General features: G+C 43.2%; 1 protein-coding gene across 4 annotated transcripts in view; it reads left to right on the top strand.

The window, feature by feature from the left end:
• The window catches only part of TTLL5 (tubulin tyrosine ligase like 5), a 602,590-nt gene that overhangs the window by 313,297 nt on the left and 266,023 nt on the right, over positions 1–23,270 (top strand). For all 4 annotated transcript variants that reach the window (XM_033951293.1, XM_033951292.1, XM_033951290.1 and 1 more), the window contains one exon: positions 8,994–9,017. In XM_033951293.1, the coding sequence (XP_033807184.1) occupies positions 8,994–9,017 (24 nt within the window). The remainder of the gene's footprint in view (positions 1–8,993; positions 9,018–23,270) is intronic.

Below are 23,270 nucleotides of genomic sequence, written 5' to 3'. Positions count from 1 at the left end.
CACCCATTATTATAGTGTTGCCCAATTTTCCAGCTTTCTTAAACTCTGAAAACATTTCTTCATCTGTCTGCTCATTTTGTCCCGGGGGATGGTAGTATAACCCAACCTTTATATTCCTTCCCTTCACACATGGAATTTCTATCCATAAGGATTCCACACTGCTATCTGTGTCATACAGAATGTTATTTTGATTTGATTCAATTCTCTCTTTAACATATAGCGCAACCCCACCCCCCTCCAATTTGATCTACTCTATCCTTGCAATATAATTTGTACCCAGGTAACACAGTGTCCCATTGATTGTCCTCCTTCTACCAGATCTCTGAGATGTCTATTATATCTATCTCATCATTCAGTGCTATATACTCTAACTCTCCTATTTTATTTTTTTAAGCTTCTAGCATTTGTATACAGATACTTCACATTGTGTTTATTCCTTTCAACTACAGGCTGCTCATCTGTCCCTCCCTAGGTTCCAGGGACTGCTTTGAAACATTCCAAGTGTTAAAGAATGATGTGCATATTGCACTAGAAAGGAAGATCAGGCACTCACCTCACAGTGCTATGCTAGTTACTGTAAAAAAGTAACTAGTTACCATTACTGATTACTGATTTCAGTTACTTTCCACTAAATGTAAATAGTTACTTTATAGGCAGTCCCCGGATTAAGAACAGGTTCTGTTTTTTAAACCGTTCTTAAGTTGAATTTATATGTAACTCGGATCATAATATTCTTCCCACCTTCTTCATCTCCTTGAGGCCCCTCTTGCATCCCTTTCCATCCATGCCACTCTTCTCTCTCCATCACCACCACCACATCCAACATTACTCCCTCTCATCTCTGTCTTCCCCATGCATCTCTATCTCACTCCTCTCTCACCACCATGTCCAATAATTTGCTCTCCCAACAATTCTCCTATTGAAGAAAGAGGTAGAACATGACCCCCGTGCATAAGTATGAGTCCAATGTAAGTCGGATGTTCATAAAACGGATACTGCCTATACAGTACTAGTTACTAAAAAAATTAACTAGATAGTTAATAGTTACTTTGTTTATTAATTATAACTATATGAACATTATAAAAATGAGTACTTTATTTTAAAATTAATTTCTTATTGGCTTTGAGCATTAAAAGCATTTCAAATGCTTGTCAGTTAAACTGTTCTTGTGTGGTGTAAGAATCTGTCCACCGATGCTAAAGAGTCTCTTCACTGGTGCACTTGATGGAAGGCTCGTATTCTTCAGAATAAACACTTCTTTCACAATTAGATAGCACTGGAGACTGGATATATCAAGTTTCAAGTTTATTAATTTTTAATATACCGACCATCAACTGGTATCTGGCCAGTTTACAGTAAAATGATAAAATAAGAATAAGAGTAATGCTTATAAGAAAGAGGGGATGTGTACATAAAAGACATTTGACAATAACAAACATGATACTGGGGTTAGAAAAGAGGGGATGGGAGTAAGATTACATTATTAGTGGTGAAGAGAAAAAAAAAAAAAGAGTTGAAGGAAAAAGGAAAGAAAGGGGGGGGGGTAAAACATTAGGGATGGGATCGCTTCTTAAAAGCAGTTGACTAACTTGATGATGAGGGGTTCAAGAGCAGTGAAATGCATCTTGAAATAGGAATGTTTTAGTTTTGTCTTGAATTTATCGATTAGTTTTTCATGACGAAGTTGGGATGGCAGAGCATTCCATAAAGTTGGAGCGACTACAGAGAAGTTAGATTTCCTGGTATAAAAGAATTCCTTAATTGAAGGGACGTACAGTAGATTCTGATCAGCTGATCTGAAAGTCCGAGAAGGGCAGAAAGGGATAAGAAGTTTGTTGAGGAAAGGTGGTTGATGGGAAGATTTGATTTTAAAAACCAACATGAGTATTTTGTAAGTAATGCGGTGTGTAATAGGTAGCCAACGGGCTTCTTTCATGAGAGGGGTGACATGATCATATTTCCATAACTTATAAATAAGTTTTATTGCTGTGTTTTGAATAAGTTGTAGACATCGTAATTCTTTTTGGGGGATTCCGTTGTAAAGAGAATTGCAAGATTTAAGAAGAGGTCTAGTTCCGACTGCACAGTGTTGTCCCCTTTATTTGATTCATAGAAGCAGAATAAGCTGGTGTCTTCACTGGAAGTTGGTGCTGCATTAAGAGTTGCTTCAGCAAGTCTTTTGGCATGAGCTCTGGCAGCATCTGACTGGTTCCAGCACAGCTTGAACTGTTGATGTGAAACACTTGCTACTATCGAATCATCCATAGCTTCAAGTAGACCAAAGCGCTTAATGATTCCATTCATTAGAGCATCAGCAAGTAGGCTGGCAAATTTGAGCGAAGGCCTGATGGAGGTAAGATGTACACTCAAGGAAGAAATCATTGGCAGAAGAACTCTCACGAAATGCTGGTCTTCAGCCTGCAGTGTGTCCAGTGCCATAGCAATTGGTTTCATCACCTTAATATACTCTGCTATGAAAGCAATTTCATTTGAGCGGAAAGCTGTTAGGGAAAGCTTCTCAGAGATGTCATTTGTAAGGATTGTTAGTGGCCCCCACAATGTATGGTTGGTGGGGTTACGTGAGAGGCGCCCTTACACACGCCAGGTCCCAGGTTCAGTTCCCTCACTGAAGATTCACCAGGAAGAGAATCCAATAAGATTGTTAGAGGTGATTGCATAAAGAATATATTATAGAAATAGGCTTACAGAAAAACAATATTTATAAGCATTACAATTAAGCATTACAATTAAGTAGAGAGCAAAGCAGTTTCCCTGCCTTACAGAGTTCAGAGACAGAGAGTCTGAAGTTCTAAGGAGAGCCAGAGAGAGAGAGAGATAGCTCAAGAGAAACAAGAGAGGACCAGAGTGCCAAGAGCCAAAAAAGGGGGTTGATGCTGCGAGGGGGCTTTTATAGCTTGGAATCTTATTCTGAATATAGAAACTATTGTATGTCCCAGTATCTTTCTGTTTAGAATTTGTAAACTGTTTGAAACAATGGTTAATTTAATTGATAAGGAAGGTGTGATACTTGCAGGCATGGTAGATGGGATTAGTCTCTGGCTTCTTTGTCCCATTCAAGCAGCCTATCTTCTTGATAAACAATCCAGTCTGGCTGGATGATTAATGTATGTGAATTCTGTGCAGGAGCACAGAATTCTGCATCAACATTCCAGAGTCAGATAATTTCCCATAGGCCTTTGCTGACATTAGTTCTGCCAACTGAAAATGCTGAATGCTAGCAATAGCTATGCTGACATCATTGAGCACAGTTTCAGACTTCTTCAAAATAGAATACACTTTGCCAACAGCAAAATAGAATGAATTCCATCTAGTAACATTTGGTACAGCAAGTGTGGTTTCCAAAGTTGTGTATACTATTTCAGCTGGCTATGGACTTTTACTGTACTTGTTTCAGAGGATACTGCATTTTGCCAAAGTTCTACAGCTTAACGTCTTGTAATTTGCAACTTCATTGGCCCCTTTTGAATCAGGACACAGCAATCAAGTTCATTGTGTGGGTAATATAACAATGGTGATGGAAGTGCTCCTGTATCTGTTTGGTTGTCTAGGATGTCTGCAATGTTTGTGAAGGTCATCTCTCCATTGTCGATTTGTGAGGGCACAACTTGTGTTGGTTCTACAACCACTGTTTCTGTCTCTTGAGAATGCCTTAACAAAGTTTGAGGAAAGACTAAAATGGTTGAGGTTCTTCAACTTTGAAAAGAGATGGCTAAGGGGAGATATGATTGAAGTCTACAAAATCCTGAGTGAAGTAGAACAGGTACAAGTGGATCGATTTTTCACTGTCAAAAATTACAAAGACTAGGGGCACTCGATGAAGTTACAGGGAAATACTTTTTTTAAACCAATAGGAGGAAATTTTTTTCACTCAGAGAATAGTTAAGCTCTAGACCGCGTTGCCAGAGGATGTGGTAAGAGCAGATAGTGTAGCTGGTTTTAAGAAAGGTTTAGACAAGTTCCTGGAGGAAAAGTCCAAAGTCTATTAATGTCAAAGACAGGGGAAAGCCACTGCTTGCTCTGTATTGGTAGCATTGCTGTATTGGTAGCATTGCTACACCTTGGGTTTTGGCCAGGTACTAGTAACCTGGATTGGCCACTATGAGGATGGGCTACTGGGCTTGATGGACCATTGGTCTGACCCAGTAAGGCTATTCTTTTGTTCTTATGTTCTTGATCTGTTGTCAGTAACTTTGTCAGTGATACAAAATTCTGTGTGGATGCAATCAGGTCAAAAGTAGTTGTCTTTATAAACATGACTATACCAGTGCTGCAGACTTGTTCCAATGTGCTGATTTCGATCCAGTGTATGGTAACTCCAAAAAAGCTTCCATTGTGGGAGGTCCATAAATCAGCTGTTGTGCAGACTTCAGTCACAAGTGACAGCTTATTCTGAAGGTCATCTGTCATCTTACGATACTGGTCCTCAATGTGTCCAGTAAGAGCCTTGTGAGCCAATATGGTTTTGCCTGGTTGAAGACCAGTGACCAACTGAATGAATTCTGGTGATTCGACTACTGAGAAGGCTTGTATGTCCCCAACAAAATTTGTGATGAGATCATTGACCCTTTTCTGTGACCGAATGATGCCCCCCCCCCCCCATTACTGCTCCATGAAGCAGCCAAAGTTTGCTGTTTCTTTGCTGGCATTCTGATGCATCTGACAAAGAATAGCTTGCTGATCTCTTCAACGAAGGCAGTTTATCATGTGCAGCTGGGTTGACATTTTTCAGGTGCTTCTTAAGATATACTGTAGTATGATTTCACAGCCTTAGGTCTGCTTAGAAGCCAATGAACAGAGTTTGCAACATACATGGATATTTCTGCTGTCTGACCCTACTAGCGTAAAAAATTAATTGAAGACTGAACGCTCAAATGAGCTTGTATTGTGATTATAATTTTTCTCCATTGTGGGCTTACTGAGGATTAGGTCTCAGCTAGCATTCATCCTTTCAAGGGTTGCCCAGAGAATCCCAGTTTCCCAGAACTCTGACAAGGTGCTTTCCCAGTCCACAAGTCTATGTCACTGCCTCCTTTTTATCTCAGGGTGAGAAGAGAATATCTTATGCCTACAGTAGTCCTTCTTGGAGGCTTTCTTTTGGAAGGGGGGGACTCGGGGGACTCTCCCTCCCTTTCTGGGGTTGTCTCACCAGTATTTAGGGCCTCTTAGCCACTTCAGAAACTCTTTTCATTACTAATAACTTTGCTTGGAAATGAGTTTGGAAATGAGTTCCTTTAAGTATGCAAAAACAGTCCAACCCTTTATGAAGCAATTCTAAGGCCACCAGAAGTAATAGATTACCTGGGTGTCTGACACATCAAAGGGTTGTGTCCTTCTGCCAGAGATAAGGGCACAAAAATTGCAGAGTCAGATTTGGTGATACCTTGCTGTGCGAAATCCATAGGCCTAGGATTACTTGCAAGTTTTGGAGTTCATGATACCAAGATTTGTAACAGAGTGGACACCCTGGAGGGAATGTAAAATATGAAAAAGGATCTGCAAAAGTTAGAAGAATGGTCTGTCTGGCAACTAAAATTCAATGCAAAAAAAAATGCATTTGGGGAGAAGAAATCTGACGGAATTATATGTATTGGGGTGTGAGAGGCTTATATGCATGGATGGAGAGAGGGACCTTGGGGTGATAATGTCCGAGTATCTGAAGTCAAAGAAACAGTGCAACGAGGCAGTGGCTGTATATAAGAACATAAGAGCTGCCATCTCTGGATCAGACCTTCGATCCATCAAGTCCAGCGATCCACACACTCGGAGGCTCAGCCAGGTGTACACCTGGCGTAATTTTAGTCACCCATATCCCTCTATGCCTCTCTTAAGGAGATGTGCATCTAGTTTGCTTTTAAATCCTAGAATGGTGGATTCCACAATAACCTCCTCTGGAAGAGCATTCCAGGTGTCCACCACTCACTGCGTGAAGCAGAACTTCCTGATATTTGTCCTGGACTTGTCCTCCCTCAGCTTCAGTCCATGTCCTCTTGTCTGTGTCACATTGGACATCGTAAATAACTTTTTTTTCTGCTCTATTTTGTCGATTCCTTTCAGTATTTTGAAGGTCTCGATCATATCCCCTCGCAGTCTCCTTTTCTCAAGGGAGAACAGTCCCAGTTTCCTAAGTCGTTCTTCGTAATCCAAGTTCTCCATACCTTTTACTAGCTTCGTTGCTCGCCTCTGCACCCTCTCCAGCAGTTTTATATCCTTCTATAGGTAGGGAGACCAATGTTGGACACAGTATTCAAAGTGTGGTCTGACCATTGCTCTATAAAGCGGCATTATAACTTTCTCCGATCTACTCGTGATTCCTTTCTTTATCATGCCTAACATTCTATTTGCTTTCTTTGCTGCTGCCAAGCATTGTGCCGACGGTTTCAGGGTCCTATCTATTAGTACACCCAGGTCCTTTTCTTGTTTGCTCTTACCCAGAGTTGTACCTGACATTCTATACTCGTGCTCCTTGTTCTTTCTGCCCAGATGCATTCCTTTGCACTTTTCCACATTAAACTTCATCTGCCATTTCTCTGCCCATTTCTCTAACTGACACAAGTCGCTTTGGAGTTCCTCACTATCCTTCTGTGTCATCTGCAAACTTGATGATCTCAATGGACGTTCTTTTTCCAGGTCATTGATGAAAATATTAAATAAGATGGGCCCAAGTACCGAGCCCTGGGGCACACCTCTAGTCACTTTCTCCCAGTCTGAGAACTTCCCATTTATGCCCACCCTCTGCATTCTGTTCTACTTCTTTTGTCGGTCCCGTAATGCCATTTAAGACCAAGTCCAAGGTGGCGTTTCCTCTCATCGGCTCTCCCACCATTTGTTCCAGGAAGCAATCCCCTAGCGCTTCCAGGAACTTGGCCTCCTTGCCGCAGTTCGAGGTTCCTAGGTTCCAGCCTATCACCAGGAAATTGAAGTCTCCCATGATTACATTACCTGTCTTACATTCTTGTTTAATTTCCTCTATCATTTCTGAGTCTGTTTCCTCTGTCTTTCCTGGGGGTCGATAGTAAAGGCCAATTTTTGTGTCTGCACCATTGTGTCTAGGAATCTTGATCCAGAGGGACTCCAGCTTCTCTTTCCTTTCTGTCGTAGCCTCTTTAACATATTCTACTCCTTCCTGAACATATAGGGCAATACCTCCACCTTTCTTCCCTACTCTATCTCTTCTGTATAATTTGTATCCCTGTAGTACTGTGTCCCATTTGTTTTCATCATTCCACCATGTTTCTGTTATGCCAATGATTTCCAGTTCATCGTGTCTTGCTTGGACTTTCTAAGCTTAGCAGTCTCTACTGTTTCTTTCACAGTATCCTTTTCTGCTCCTGCGTTGTCTCCCTTATTTGCTTTGTGGTCGTCCCCTCCTGTGTCTGAGTTCCTTCTTCGGGGCATTCTGTCACCCGGGCCATCGACTGGTGGTCGACTGTCAGCTTTCCCCTGTCCTTTACTTTAAAGCCTTCTCGATGGCCCTCTTCATGTTGCCTGCCAATACTCTTGCTCCTTCCTTGTTGAGGTGTAGTCCATCCTTTCTGTAGTACTTGCTTTTTCCCCCAGAACACCGTCCAGTTGCGCACGAAGTCAAAGCCTTCCTTTTCGCACCATTGTCTCATCCAGGCGTTGATCGCTTGCAATTCCCCTTGTCTTTTTCTATTCGCTCTTGGTACTGGGAGGATCTCAGAGAAAGCCACCTTCACCTCCCTGATCTTCAGTTTTCTTCCGAGTGAGCAGAGCTGGCCCTTCATCTCTTCCCTGTCATACTTCCGTCCGCTCACATTGTTGGTTCCCATGTGGATAAGAACAGCAGTGTCCTCTCCCCCTGCGCTGTCTATGATCCTGGAGATCTTGTTGGCCAAAAGGATGTTGGGCTTTATACAGAGGCATAACCATTAGAAGAAAGGAGGTGTTTATGCTCCTGTACAAGTACAAGCATCACTTGGAGTATTGTGTTCTAAAGATATAAGAAGACTGGAAATGTTTTAGAGAAAGGCGTCAAAAATGTTAGGGGGTTTCAGCCAAAAGACATACAAGAAGAGACTGGAAAATCTGAATATGTATACTTTAGAGTACAGGAGGGATGAGGAGATGAAATACAGGCGTTTAAATACTTAAAGGTATTAATACATAATCAAATATTTTCTAGAGAAAGGAAAATGGTAAAACTAGAGGGCATAACTTGAAGCTGCCAGGTGGTAGACCTAAGAGTAATGATAATAAATTATTTTTCTCAGAGAGGGTAGTGGATGCTTGGAATACGTTCCTGAGAGAGTTGGTGGAGAGCAAAATGTGATGAACATAGAGGATCTCTAATCAGAAAATGAAGGGTATAAAGTGAAGAGCTAAAGCTGGAACTGGGCAGACTTGCATGGTCTGTGTCCTGTGTAGGGCTCTTTGGTTTGGGATGTGCTGAGGAGGGCTTTGACAGGAACTCCAGTAATTTGAGATGGTTTAGATAGGCTGGAGTGAAGTTCAACAGCAACTGTGGTAGTTGGAATCTAAGGACAGTACCAAGCAGACTTCTACGGTCTATAGCCCAGAAATATCAAAGAAGAAAGCCAATTTAATGTAATCATAAATTTATAATACATATACCCATTGGGCAGATGATGCACCATTCAGGTAACTTTATCTGCCATCATTTACTATGTTACACCTACCTTTCATCCAGTTTCTAATCACTTAGGGCTCATATAAGGCCATTTATTTTGTTAATTGCCTTTGCAACATTGTATTAAAAGTCTTATTGAAATTCTACACTACATCTGGTGTTCTCCCAACCTGGGCTCTGTCTGATGACATTGCTGATGTTCCACGAATGAGATCCTACTATCCTGAAAAATACCTATGTTTTATTTGCCATTATAATCACTGTCTCTGTCCTAATAAATGTCCATGTATAAATCTGTTATAATGTAAGCTGCATCTTTTTATTGGCTGGTCCACTAACAAATGTTTCTCTTGTTTTCTTGAAGGGCTGGTAGAGGGTACCGAAGTCGGTAAGTAGGATTTAAATGGAGGAAATCTTGTGCAACTTTCAGCTTCATTTTGTGGGCTAGGCTGCCTTTCACAAATGGCAACAAAAGTGGTTTACAATTCCATAAGAACTAATAATAAGGTAACTGGGGAAATACATGAACAATCACATGGCCTCAGTATTTAAAGGGCAGAGGCAGAGAGGGAAAGAAAATAATGCAGGCTAATCTTCGTCCAATACTTGCCACGCTTTGGTAAAGTCTTAAGACCTTTCTTAAACTTGGAGTAAGAGAACATAAGAACATATGAATAGTCTTACTTGGTTAGACCAATGGTCCATCATGCCCAGTAGACCATCCTCACAGTGACCAATCCAGGTCACCAGTACCTTACAAAATTCCAAAGAGTAGCAACATTCCATGCTAATGATCCAGATTATGGACTTTTCCTCCAGGAAATTGTCCAAACGTTTCTTAAAACCAGCTACACTATCCCCTTTTACCACAACCTCTGGCAATGCGTTCCAGAGCTTAACTATTCTCTTGAGTGAAAAAATATTTCCTCCTATTGGTTTTAAAAGTATTTCCCTGTAACTTCATCGAGTGTCCTTCTAGTCTTTGTAATTTTTGATGGAATAAAAAAAAATCAATCCACTTGTACCCGTTCTACACCACTCAGGATTTTGTTCAAATACTTATATAACATGGCGCCCAGCTACATATCAGCCAAACTCCTGCCCTAAGTCCCAAACAGACCCCTCCGCTCCCAGGAGGAAACGTGTCTTCAGATATTCCCTGGTTGGAGCTTCAACTAGAAAGTGCCAGACGAAGGTCATACCTCTCACTTCTTACCAAAGTATTGGAATCAGCTGCCTCCTTACATCAGATCCCTTGATGGTCTTTTGAGCTTTAGAAAAGCAATAAAAATCTACCTCTTCTTTAATGTTCCTCCAGACCGGCACAGAAGCTGATGGGTAATAGCTCACCATCCAATGTGGGAAACCAAGATGTCCAGAAGATTAATCTCTGCCCAAGCCATGAGCAGAGGAACCTCCTACGCCATCTGACGATTCTTGGTTCCCCCCTGACGATTGATGTAAGCCACCGCCGTGGCATTGTCCAAGAAAACCCAAACCGACTTGCCCATCAGCAACGTCTGGAATGCTAGTAACTACAACCAAATGACTTTGGTCTCCAGAACATTGATCGACCAGGATGCCTCCTCTGGAGACCAGTTGCCCTGAGTCGTCCCGTCCCATGAGTTTTGTCCCTGTCCCAACCCCTTTCCTGTAAGCTCTGTCTTAACTGCCTTAACTGCACAAACCTCGAACACTTATGATTTTAAAGTGTTTGAGGTTTGTGCTGATGAGGACAGAGTTTGCAGGAATGGGGATGAGATGGGAAAATGAGTTTCTGCGGGGATGGGGAAAAATTTGTTCCCATGTCATTCTCTAGTGGAGAAGTTGATAACTGAGCAGTCAGACAAAATGACAAGATAAAGGCAGTGGCCATTCTGGGGGGAGTGTATGGGGGGTTTACTGGAGCACAGTTGAAGATTGAACGAGGACATTAGAGTAAGAAACTTTGAGGTGTAGGAGTCTGAGGTGACTTCAGCATGAATGTTAAAATCATCAAGGATAAGAAATCATCTTACAATTAATTAAGGATAACACTACAAGCGCTAGGAGATAGCGCTGGGAAACTGAAGACACCACCAGAGAGAGCCACATCGCGGAACAAGTTAGGGAACTCGAGGAGTTCATTGAGGAGGCCTGCAGGATGGTGGAGGCACGAGAACACCAACACACCAGGAGAGAACCGACAGTTGGACGACAGGAACCACCAGACACCATGGGAATAGGAACTTGCGGAGGACCTGGGCAGACAGAGGAGGAGGAGACCCATCAGAGCCAGTAGAGTGGACTAGTGGACTGCGCAGATGACACAGACCTGAGACCAGGGGCGGAGACACAGCTGAACCCAGAGGACGGACAAATGGAATGCACATATGACACAGATCTGACACCAGAGAGACAATTGAAGAAGGGGAGATCAGCTATCGTGGTTGGAGACTCAATCCTGAGAGGCGTAGACAGTCACATAGCCGGAGGGAGAGAGGACAGACTGGTAACATGTCTCCCAGGGGCAAGAACAAAGGACATCATCAACAATATCGAGAGGATCCTGGAGGGAGCCGAGACGGAGGACACAGCAGTAGTGATCCACATCGGAACTAACGACAGGAGAAGCTTCAACAGGACTACACTAACTGACCAGTTCAGGATCCTGGGGAGGAAACTGAGACTCAGGGCAAGGAGGATAGCCTTCTCAGAGATCCTGCCAGTACCGAGAGCGGACACAAGGAGACAGAGCGAACTACAAGCAATTAACGCTTGGCTGAGGAGATGGTGCGATGAGGAGGGTTTCCACTTTGTTAGGAACTGGACTACTTTCTTGGGGAAGAACAAGCTCTACAGAAGAGATGGACTGCACCTTAGCACAGCTGGGACGAGGATGCTGGCACGCAACGTCCAGAACGTCATAGACTTGGCTTTAAACTGAAGAGAAGGGGAAAGCCGATAGTCGATCTGACCTCGACACATCGGACATCAGTACCTGACAAGGATACTGACCTGGGACATAGTAAAGGAGGACTTGGGACTGAGTGTGTATGTTTTGAAAAAGGACCTAAGGACGCATTGCAGGGACCGAGGGCACAAATGGAACTCGTAAGCGGCACCAACATAGAACAACAGGAGCCAGAGGGGCAAAGACTTTGTGAAATAGAGCCCAGAACTGAGTGGGAATTAAGAGAACAAGAGGTGCAGGGGATACAGGCTGAGGACGTCACAGACACACAGCAGCAGGAGGAGGATGAAGCTCGGGGGCTAGCAAACCATGAGGAGGACTGCAGGAGTACCAAAACACGAGGAAAACAAAAAGAGAGGGCAAAAAACTGGGTTTTAAACTGCCTGTACACAAATGCTAGGAGCCTGAGGGCCAAAATGGGAGAACTAGAAATCACTGCCAGCAAAAAGGACCTAGACATAATTGGAGTTACAGAAACGTGGTGGACTGAGGAAAATCAATGGGATGTGGCCATACCAGGGTACAAACTATACAGGAGAGACAGGGCACATAAAAAGGGTGGAGGAATAGCGCTGTACATAAAAGACTCCATACCCTCAACCAGGATGGAAACAACAGTACGGGCGGATGGCTTGGAATCACTATGGGTTAAGCTACAGGGAGGAACTGGGGCAGACATTAAATTGGGTCTGTACTACCGCCCACCTGGACAACCTGAAGAAATCGACCAGGACCTGGAGGCGGAACTAAGGCAGGTATGCAGAAGCGGAAATGTGGTGGTGATGGGGGACTTCAACTATCCTGGGATAGACTGGAGTATTGTGCACTCAAACTGCGCAAGAGAGACCAATTTCATAGAGGTCACGAGGGACTGTTTCATGGAGCAACTGGTTATGGAACCAACACGGGGTGACGCCACTCTTGACCTAATCTTCAACGGACTATGGGGGCCAGCAAAGGAGGTGACAGTATTAGCCCCGCTAGGTAACAGTGATCACAACACGATCCAGTGCAGGCTAGAAATTGGATCATCAAAAGGGAAAAGAACCACAACGACGGCACTCAACTTCAAAAAAGGAAATTATGAAGCCATGAGGGAAATGGTGGGAAAGAAACTCAAAGGCAACATAGAGAAGATGGAATCCGTAGAAAAAGCCTGGACCTTACTCAAGGGGACTGTGCACGAAGCGCAAAACCTGTGCATCCCCAAGATCAGGAAAGGGTGCAAAAAAAATAGAACAAAAAACCCAGTGTGGATAACAAATGCAGTGAAGAAGGCGATAAGCGACAAGAAAGCATCGTTCAGAAAATGGAAAAAAGACCAAACAGAGGAGAACCAAAAAGTGCACAAAGAACACCAGAAGGAGTGTCACCGAGTGGTTAGAAAAGCAAAAAGAGAATACGAAGAGAGACTGGCAGAGGAAGCAACAAACTTCAAGTCGTTATTCAGATACATCAAGGGGAAGCAACCGGCAAGAGAAGAAGTGGGACCATTGGATGATGGAGATAGAAAGGGAGTAGTAAAAGAAGAGAAAGAGATAGCTGACAGGTTAAATGAGTTCTTCACGTCAGTCTTCACGGTGGAGAATACAACCAACATTCCGGAACCCGAGGAGATCGCAATAGGAAACCAAGATGATAAACTGGTCAATTTAGAGGTAAGCCAAGAAGATGTACTCAGGCAGATAGACAGACTAAAGAGCGACAAATCGCCAGGTCCGGACGGCATTCACCCAAGGGTACTCAAGGAACTAAAAAACGAAATAGCGGAGCCACTTCGACAGATATACAGACTATCCTTAAAAACTGGAGAGATCCCGGAGGATTGGAAAATAGCAAATGTAACGCCCATCTTCAAGAAGGGCTCAAGGGGCGACCCAGGAAACTACAGGCCGGTGAGCCTGACCTCAGTCCCGGGAAAGATGATGGAGGCACTAATTAAAGACAGCATCTGTGAACACACCGAAAAAAATGGGCAACTAAAACCGAGTCAACATGGCTTCTGCAAGGGCAGGTCATGCCTCACCAACTTATTGTACTTCTTTGAGGGGGTGAACAACCAGGTGGATAAAGGGGAATCTATAGACATCATTTACCTTGACTTCCAAAAAGCCTTCGACAAGGTACCACACGAGAGACTGCTTAAGAAAATATGGAACCACGGGGTGCAAGGGGAGGTCCACCGATGGATCAGAAACTGGCTGGCAAACAGGAAGCAGAGGGTTGGAGTAAAGGGCCATTACTCAGGCTGGAAAGGGGTCACGAGCGGAGTTCCGCAGGGGTCGGTGCTAGGACCGCTCCTGTTCAATATTTACATAAACGACCTAGAGGCGGGAACCAAGTGTGAGGTCATTAAATTTGCAGATGACACCAAACTATACAGCAGGGCTCAAAACAGGGAAGACTGCGAAGATCTCCAAAAGGATCTAACGCAGCTGGAAAAGTGGGCCGAAAAGTGGCAAATGAGCTTTAACATAGGGAAATGCAAGGTCATGCACGTGGGGAAAAAGAACCCGATGTTCACGTACAGAATGGGGGGAACACCGCTAGGGGTCAGTAACCTGGAGAGAGACCTGGGAGTGATGGTAGACGCAACACTGAAGGCATCGGCGCAGTGCGCCACAGCCTCAAAGAAAGCAAACAGAATGTTGGGTATCATTAAGAAGGGTATTACGACCAGGACGAAGGAAGTTATCATGCCGCTGTATCGTGCAATGGTGCGGCCTCATCTGGAGTACTGTGTCCAGTACTGGTCGCCGTACCTCAAGAAGGACATGGCAATACTTGAGGGAGTACAGAGAAGAGCAACTAAACTGATAAAGGGAATGGAAAATCTCCCAAATACCGACAGATTGAAGCAGTTGGGACTTTTCTCACTAGAAAAGCGGAGACTTAGAGGAGACATGATAGAAACCTTCAAGATCCTGAAGGGCATAGAAAAAGTAGACAGGGACAGATTTTTCAAATTAAGGGGCACCACAAGTACAAGGGGGCACTCGGAGAAATTGAAAGGGGACAGGTTTAGAACAAACGCTAGGAAGTTCTTTTTCACTCAGAGGGTGGTGGATACATGGAACGCGCTTCCAGAGGCTGTTGTAGGCAACAAAACATTAAATGGTTTCAAAGAAGGTTTGGATAGATTCCTTGAAGAAAAAGGGATTGAAGGGTATAGATAGGTATAGACCACTTCTCAGGCGATGGGCCTGATGGGCCGCCGCGGGAGCGGACCGCTGGGCAGGATGGACCTATGGTCTGACTCAGCGGAGGCAACTTCTTATGTTCTTATGTTCTTATATACTTCCCAAATTTGTGAAAACTGTTGTTTTGGGGTTTTTTTCATTTAAGAGTTAGTTTAGCATATTTGTGTTCCAAAACCATGAGAGCATGAAAGTGGTTACGCCATGATAAAAAAGGGAGCATTGCTACCCATCCATATAGACAATATAATCTTCTTTCCAAATACTCCAGATTTACAAAGAAGAAACCGATGCTCCCTCCTCAGATAGCCCAAAAACTTCATATTTATCCAATAAGAAACCTGCCACAGATAGTGGAATGGGACACTGAAAAAACTTTTCCATAAATCTTAATGCAGCCCGCTAAAATTGTTTAATATTTGGGCATGCAAAAAAGAATTAGGTGCTTGGGAGCATTTAGTACAAATTGGATTTGCAAGTTAACCATCTTTGTAGACCTGATCTTGAGTGAAGTTGGCTCTATGAAGAACCCTAAATTGGCATTCTCTCAGCTCAACACTAACAGAAATCTCTGGAATTTGTTTAATCAATTGTACAAGATTAAAAGATGGAAGTAAGGAAGAAGTAGGGAATTACAGGCTGGTAAGTCTGACTTCTGTGGTAAGCAAATTAATGGAAACACTTTTAAAACAGAGAATGGTCAAGTTTCTGGAATCCTGTGGATTACAGGACCGGAGGCAACATGGATACACTAGAGGTAGGTCTTGTCAGACAAATCTGATCAATTTCTTTGACTGGGTGACCAGAGAATTGGATAGAGGATGTGCGCTAGATGTGGTGTGTTTAGATTTTAGCAAAGCCTTTGACAGTGTTCCACACAGACATCTAATAAATAAACTGAGTGCCCTTGGGATGGGTCCCAAAGTGACAGGCTGGGTCAATAACTGGTTGAGTGGAAGGCGACAAGGGTAGTGATCAATGGAAATTGCTCTGAGGAAAGGGATGTTATCAGTGGTGTGCCTCAAGGTTCTGTTCTTGGGCCTGTTCTTGTTAACATTTTTATAAACAATGTTGCTGAAGAGTTGCTGGGTAAGATTTGCCTCTTTGCAGATGACACCAAAATCTGCAATAGAATAGACACACCAGATGGTGTGAATAACATGAAGAAAGACCTGGCGAAGCTTGAAGAATGGTCTGAAATTTGACAGCTAAAATTTAATGCTAAGAAATGCAAGGTCATGCATTTGGGCTGCAAAAACCCGAGGGAACGGTACAGATTAGGGAGTGAAGAGCTTATGTGCATGACAGAATAGCAGGACTTGGGTGTGATTGCATGTGATGATCTTAACCTTTTCCTATCGTAATACATTTTATGTTACGCTGGTTCCAATCGTAATTATTTTAGCAAAGTTTTGTAGTATTCACCATTATCATTTACGGCTATTGTAAACATAATGTAAATAAGTCATAAGTCTGTAAATTCAAATATTTTGTGTTCCTGGTTCTTTATTAGTATGGAACATACGATAGCAATGACATTTTTGGAATGTCCCATCAGCCGGGACACACGATAGGAAAAGGTTAAGGTGGCTAAACAGGTTGAAAAGGTGATGGCGAAAGCTAGAAGGATGCTAGGTGGCATAGGGAGAGGAATGGCTAGTAGGAAAAAGGAGGTATTGATGCCCCTGTATAAGACTTTGGTGAGACCTCATTTAGAATATTGTGTACAATTCTGGAGGCCGTACCTTCAAAAAGATATAAAAAGGATGGAGTCGGTCCAGAGGAAGGCTACTAAAATGGTATGGGGAAAGACTTAAAGATCTCAATCTCTATACTTTGGAGGAAATGCGAGAGAGGGGGGAGATATGATAGAGACGTTTAAATACCTACGTAATGTAAATGCTCATGAGTCGAGTTTTTTTCATTTGAAAGGAAACTCTGCAATGAGAGGGCATAGGATGAAGTTAAGAGGTGATAGGCTCTAGAGTAATCTAAGGAAATACCTTTTTACAGAAAGGGTGGTAGATGGATGGAACAGTTTCCCAGAATAGGTGGTGGAGACAGAGACTGTGTCTGAATTCAAAAGAGCCTGGGATAGGCACGTAGGATCTCTCCTAGAGAGAAAGAGATAATGGTTACTGAGGATGGGCAGACTAGATGGGTCATTTGGCCTTTATCTGCCATCATGTTTCTATGTTTTCTATGACAGGAAGACCTAGATCCATGCATAAACAGTCATGCAATGCATCATAATCAACTGAAGGAAAGAGCAGTTGGAGATCCCTATGTAGAACAGACAGAAAATCCACTCTCAAGGGTAATGTTCTGTATCTAAGGATAGCATCTGTGAGATGTAAGGCCCTCCAGGTTATTCAAAATGCAGCAGCATGGTTAATTTGTGGAGGAACACTATTGCTGAAACAGCTTCACTGGTTACCAGTAAAATATCGTATTGTTTACAAAATTCTCTTGCTGATCTTCAAAATGATTCATCATGAGATTCCTTGGTATCTGACTCAGATTCTGAAAGTGTTTCAGCTGCCTAGATCTTTAAGGTCAGAGAGGATGTTACAGTTAGTCAGTGAAGGGTTGGTAAGTGTGCACTCTGTGAAAATAAGGGCTTCAGTAATCTCAGTGGCAGGAGTGCTGGTATGGAATAATGTGACTGGACCACTTAGGTTGCTTTCTGATATTCAGAAATTCAAGAAGCTGTTGAAGACAACTTTATTTGTAGAGGCTTTTTTTGTGAAAGATTGGTTATTTTTATTGAAGAAATGAATGTATATTATCAGATGTTGTATTGTCTGTTTGAATATTGTGTATGTATTCTGTGAATCGCTTAGGTTTAAGCAGGTTATAAGTTTTTTAAAAATAAAATGTTTTTGAATAATGCTGATTTTAAAAAGTGTTCCAGAGTGACTTGGATCTCAAGAAATGCGCAATTGTTTAACATTTAACTTTATTTGCTTTCTCCTATATGCTGTAGTCAAACATCCTAAGCAATTTACCACCTAAATGAATAAATAAGGAAAGAGGAAAGGTGAGAGTAGAGATTTCAGGTGGGCCTTTCATAGGATTGTAAAATGATAAGGTAGACAGGTTGGAAAGTAATCTATTGGAGACAGAAGAGGCATGTAGACTGTATAAAAGATCTTAAGGACATATGTGGTGAAGTCACATTGGAATAACTGTGAGTGTAGCTATTGTGTGTTACCATTAATTTGAGGTACTAGTAGACGGAAAGGTCTGACTAAAATAGGGAGTCTTAAGCAATGCTTTTAATTTTTTTCAATGAAAGTTCTAGGTGAAAATCCAGTGGCAAAGATTTCCAGAATGTAGTGCGATGATTTTCAACCTTTATTGATGTGCAAAAATTGTCAAGGTACATCATCAGTTTTTTTAAGAATACTTATTTTTAATATTTAACAAATGAGTCTTAATATTGTGGTTAAAGGCATTTCACTACACATTGAATTTTCTTCTAGAGTTCTGGGTTTCATCCTGGACTCACCACTTTCATTTTACGAACAGATAAACTCCTTGGTGAAAAAGTGCTTTTTTAGCCTGCGTATGTTGAAAAAGGTTAGATCATTGTTCCATCCGGAGCATTTTTCAGTGTTGGCACAGTCATAAGAACATAAGAAATGCCTGCACCGGATCAGACCCGGGGTCCATCTAGTCCGGCATTCCGCGCACGCGGAGGCCCAGCCAGGCACACCCTGGCGAATACAATGTCACTCATATCCCTCAATGTCTTCTGCAAGAAGATGTGCGTCCAATTTTCCCTTAAATCCTAGAACGGTGGTTTCCTCCACCAGCTCTTTCGGGAGAGAGTTCCAGGCGTTCACCACTCGCTGTGTGAAGCAGAACTTTCTGACGTTTGTCTTGGCCGTGTCCCCTCTCAGCTTCAGGCCATGACCTCTGGTCCGAGACTGGGTTACATTTGCCAATGTGAATAACGCTGTTTCTTGCTCACCATCCTTTCCCCCTGTTGGTGAGTGAGCTTGCTCCATTATGTCAATTCCTTTTAGCAATTTAAAAGTCTCTATCAGATACCCTCTCAGTCTTCTCTTCTTAAGGGTGAATAGTCCCAGTTTTCTGAGGCGATCTTTGTAGCTCAAGTTCTCCATACCTTTTATTAGCTTCGTCGCTCTCCTCTGCACCCTCTCCAGTAGTGTTATATCCTTCTTCAGGTATGGAGACCAGTGTTGGACACAGTATTCCAAGTGTGGTCTGACCATTGCTCTATAAAGCGGCATTATGACCTCCCTTGATCTACTCGTGATTCCTTTCTTTATCATGCCTAACATCCTGTTAGCTTTCTTTGCCGCCGCTGCACATTGAGCCGATGGCTTCAGGGTTCTATCTATCAGTACTCCCAGGTCTTTTTCTTGATCGCTCTTCCCCAATGTTATACCTAACAGTTTGTACCCATGCTCCTTGTTTTTACTGCCCAGGTGCATCACTTTGCATTTTTCTACATTAAAACTCATCTGCCAATTTTCTGCCCATCTCTCAAGTTGTTTCAAATCTCTCTGGAGTTCCTCGCTGTCTTTTTGTGACCCGATTGCCTGGCATAGCTTTGTGTCATCTGCAAACTTGATGATAACACTGGTCGTTTCTTCTTCCAGGTCATTTACGAAGATATTGAATAAGATAGGCCCAAGAATCGAGCCCTGAGGCACACCGCTAATTACTTTCTTCCAGTCTGAGTACTTCCCATTTATGCCCACTCTCTGTCTTCTGTTTTCCAGCCATTTTCCTATCCATCTTAGTATATCCCCTTCTATTCCATGACTTTGTAGTTTTTTGAGAAGTCTCTTATGAGGTACTTTGTCGAACGCTTTCTGGAAGTCCAAGTATATTATGTCCACCAGTTCTCCGCTATCGACTTGTTTGTTCACTCCCTCGAAAAACTGAAGTAAGTTTGTCAAGCACGACTTCCCTTTCCTGAAGCCATGCTGACTACCTCTCAGCAGGTCATGGTTATCCAGATGCTGTACTATGCTGTCTTTAATCAAAGCCTCAACCATTTTCCCAGGGACCGATGTGAGACTCACAGGTCTATAGTTTCCCGGTTCTCCCCTTGATCCTTTTTTGAAGATTGGGATGACGTTCGCTATCTTCCAGTCTTCTGGTATCCGTCCGGTTATAACTGACAAGTTAGCGAGGGTTTGCAGTAGTTCTCCGATTTCCACCTTTAGTTCTTTTAATACTCTCGGGTGAATTTCGTCTGGGCCAGGGGATTTGTCACTTTTTAGTTTGTCAATCTGATAGTATACCTGGTCCAGATCCACCTTCACTGTGGTGAGGCTCTCCTCTATTTCCCCCTTGAATACTTTCACTGTTTCGGGTATCGATGTGGTGTCTTCCTTGGTAAAGACAGAAGCAAAGAAGGAATTTAATCTGTCTGCAATCTGTTTGTCCTCTTTGATGTATCCTTTTCTTCCTTGGTCGTCGAGAGGGCCCACTGTCTCCTTTGCAGGTTTTTTCCCTTTAACATATCTAAAAAATGGTTTGAAGTTTTTGGCCTCTTGGGCTATCCACTGTGCTTGCTCAATTGGACTACTGTAACTGTTTATCTGGGTGTCAAACAGGGCAGTTAACAATACCTCCAATTGATACAAAATACGGCAGTGAATCTCGTTTTCGGAAAAGAAAGTACAATCATGTTTCTCCCTTTCTAAGAAAGCTACCCTGGCTCCCAATTCATTTCTGGATTCAGTTCAAATGCTCCTGTGTTGTTTTTAAACTTTTTTTTTTTTTTTTTAATAATTTTTATTGATAATGCAGTCAAAATCACACCAAAAACAAGTCGTAATACAAGGTTATACGAACACAGTGCAAACAGTCCAGGAATGGTAACAGTAAACAATCAGGATGAATCAGCAAGACCATGCCCTTCAACAGAATACCCACAGGAAGCAAGGGTATAAGAGCAAATCTTGCAGCGGATTCTATGTAACAGCTAACGATAGGGCATATACCCTCTGGAGAACTAAGGCTGCAATAACAATTTTATAGTAGAAAGAAAAAACCACACACACACACTCACATCCATTCCAACAGGCAGCAGTCAGCCAGGCGTACCATATTAGCCGCACCATATAATCCCCACATATACCCCCACGTACCCCATTCATACACACACCAAACACTCCAGCTTGAGAGTAGGTAGACAGTATGGCTTTCCCGAGATCCAGCCAATCAAGATTGTGGCTGATCCACAGGGACAGCCCCTTCAGCTGTCCTTTGGAACGCCTTCCACAAAGAAACATAAAGGTGTTTATCAAGAGAGAATGCGGACCGGTAGGTATCTATTTCCAAAATAGCAACCTCCATCATCAACTGCAGCCAGTGTGGAAAGGAGGCTGGTGTCAGCTCCACCCAATACCTGAGCAAGAGCTTTTTCACCAATTGGAGTGCCTTGTACAAAAACCTCCTGAGTAGGAAAGTAAATCCCCCATTTAGCAATTCCCTCTGATCTCCCAACAGCAACAGACCGTAATTACATGGTACCCGTTGCCCCACCAAGTCATCTAGAAAGGGAAGGACCTGAAGCCAAATAGCCACATGACGGCATTCAAAAAACATGTGGACCAGGGTACCCTCAGCCTTCTGGCAATGTGAGCAAGTGGCATCATCCCAGAGACCTAGAGCCTTACCCCGAGCTCTAGATATGTAAGCACGCTGCAGGATTTTAAATTGCATTTCTCTGAGGTCTGTGGAACCCACTAAGAGAGAGAGATTAGCAAAGAGCTCCAGAAATTGAGCTCTGGTGAAGTCAACTACCAGGTTCCCGACCACTGACCAACTACTCGTTCTAGATATAGGGCTTTTGGGGCAAGCTTAAGAATTCTGTACCACATGGCCAACTTATTTATCTGGGAGGGAAGCAGCACCAATTGTGCATCTAAGCTGCCAAGGGACCACTGTTCTCCCCCCCCCCCCCCATTGGCATACCAGGGATAAGTAGTAATGTCTAAGTTGTAAATATGCCCAAAAGTGCATAGCAGGGAGCTCCCATCTGGCCTGTAATTGAGAGAAGGTAGGGAAAACCTCCGTGCTCCCCTCAGCAAGGTGCCGCAGACTGACACAACCCCGGGAATCCCACAACTGGAAGTTCGAAAGACACATTACATTACATTAGAGCAGCAGTATCCAACCTGCAGTCCCGTGAAGTATTTTGTGCGGCCCCGGTCGAGGGCGATGCAGTGTTTTCCTCTGCTGCCCCGGGTGTTTGCCGTCTTGCCTGCTCCTTCCTCTGTCTTGCTGCAGCGTTTATGTGGCCCCAGAAACATTTTTTTTGGCCAATGCAGCACAGGGAAGCCAAAAGCTGGACACCCCTGCATTAGAGATTTCTATTCCTCCATTGCCTTGCGGTTCAAGGCGGATTACAAAAGAATTACTTAAACGTATTACAAGAAGATATCGGGTAATTTCTAGAGGAGATAAAGAGTAGATGAGGTTGCTTTGGGATATTGGGAAGGTATTGGGAAGTGGGAAGGAGCTAGCAGTATTAAATTGTTTGCAGGAATTTCTTGAAAAGTAGAGTCTATTTCTTTTCTGGGGGTCATAATTAGTAGATTGGAGATTTGGTTGTCGAATTTTGCTGCTTGTGTGGCTAGGAGGCCATAAGAACAGGCCATAAGGAGGCTGGTGGGTCAGACCAGTGGTCCATCCTGCCCAGTAGTCCGCTCACACGGTGGCCCTCGGGTCAAAGACCAGTGCTCTAAATGAGTCCAGCCTCACCTGCGTACATTCCAGTTTAGCAGGAATTTGTCCAACTTTGTTTTGAAACCCTGAAGTGTGTTTTCCCCTATAACAGATTCTGGAAGAGCCTTCCAGTTTTCCACCACTCTCTGGGTGAAGAAGAATTTCCTTATGTTTGTACGGAATCTATCCCCTTTCAGCTTTAGAGAGTGCCCTCTCATTCTCTCTACCTTGGAAAGGGTGAACAGTCTGTCTTTATCTGTTAAGTCTATTCCCTTCAGTATTTTGAACGTTTCGATCAAGTTCCCTCTCAGTCTCCTCTTTTCAAGGGAAAAGAGGCCCAGTTTCTTCAATCTCTTCACTGTACGGCAGCTCCTCCAGCCCCTTAACCATTTTAGTCGCTCTTCTCTGGAGCTTTTCGAGTAGTACCGTGTCCTTCCTCATGTACGGTGACCAGTGCTGGATGCAGTATTCCAGGTGAGGGCGTACCATGGCCCGGTACAGCGGCATGATAACCCTCTCCGATCTGTTCGTGATCCCCTTTTTAATCATTCCTAGCATTCTGTTCGTCCTTTTCACTGCCGCTGCACATTTCATAGACGGCTTCATCGACTTGTCAATCAGCACTCCCATGTCTCTTTCCTGGGAGGTCTCTCCAAGTACAGCATGAGATTTTTGTTACCGACATGCATCACCTTACACTTATCCATGTTGAACCTCATTTGCCATGTCGCAGCCCATTTCTCAAGCATGTTTATGTCATGTTGCAGATCTTTGC

Source organism: Geotrypetes seraphini, chromosome 7, assembly GCF_902459505.1.
Source record: "Geotrypetes seraphini chromosome 7, aGeoSer1.1, whole genome shotgun sequence".
In the NCBI taxonomy this organism is placed as follows: domain Eukaryota; kingdom Metazoa; phylum Chordata; class Amphibia; order Gymnophiona; family Dermophiidae; genus Geotrypetes; species Geotrypetes seraphini.
Note: the sequence above shows the minus strand (reverse complement) of the source record. Positions and strands in the feature narration are given on the sequence as shown.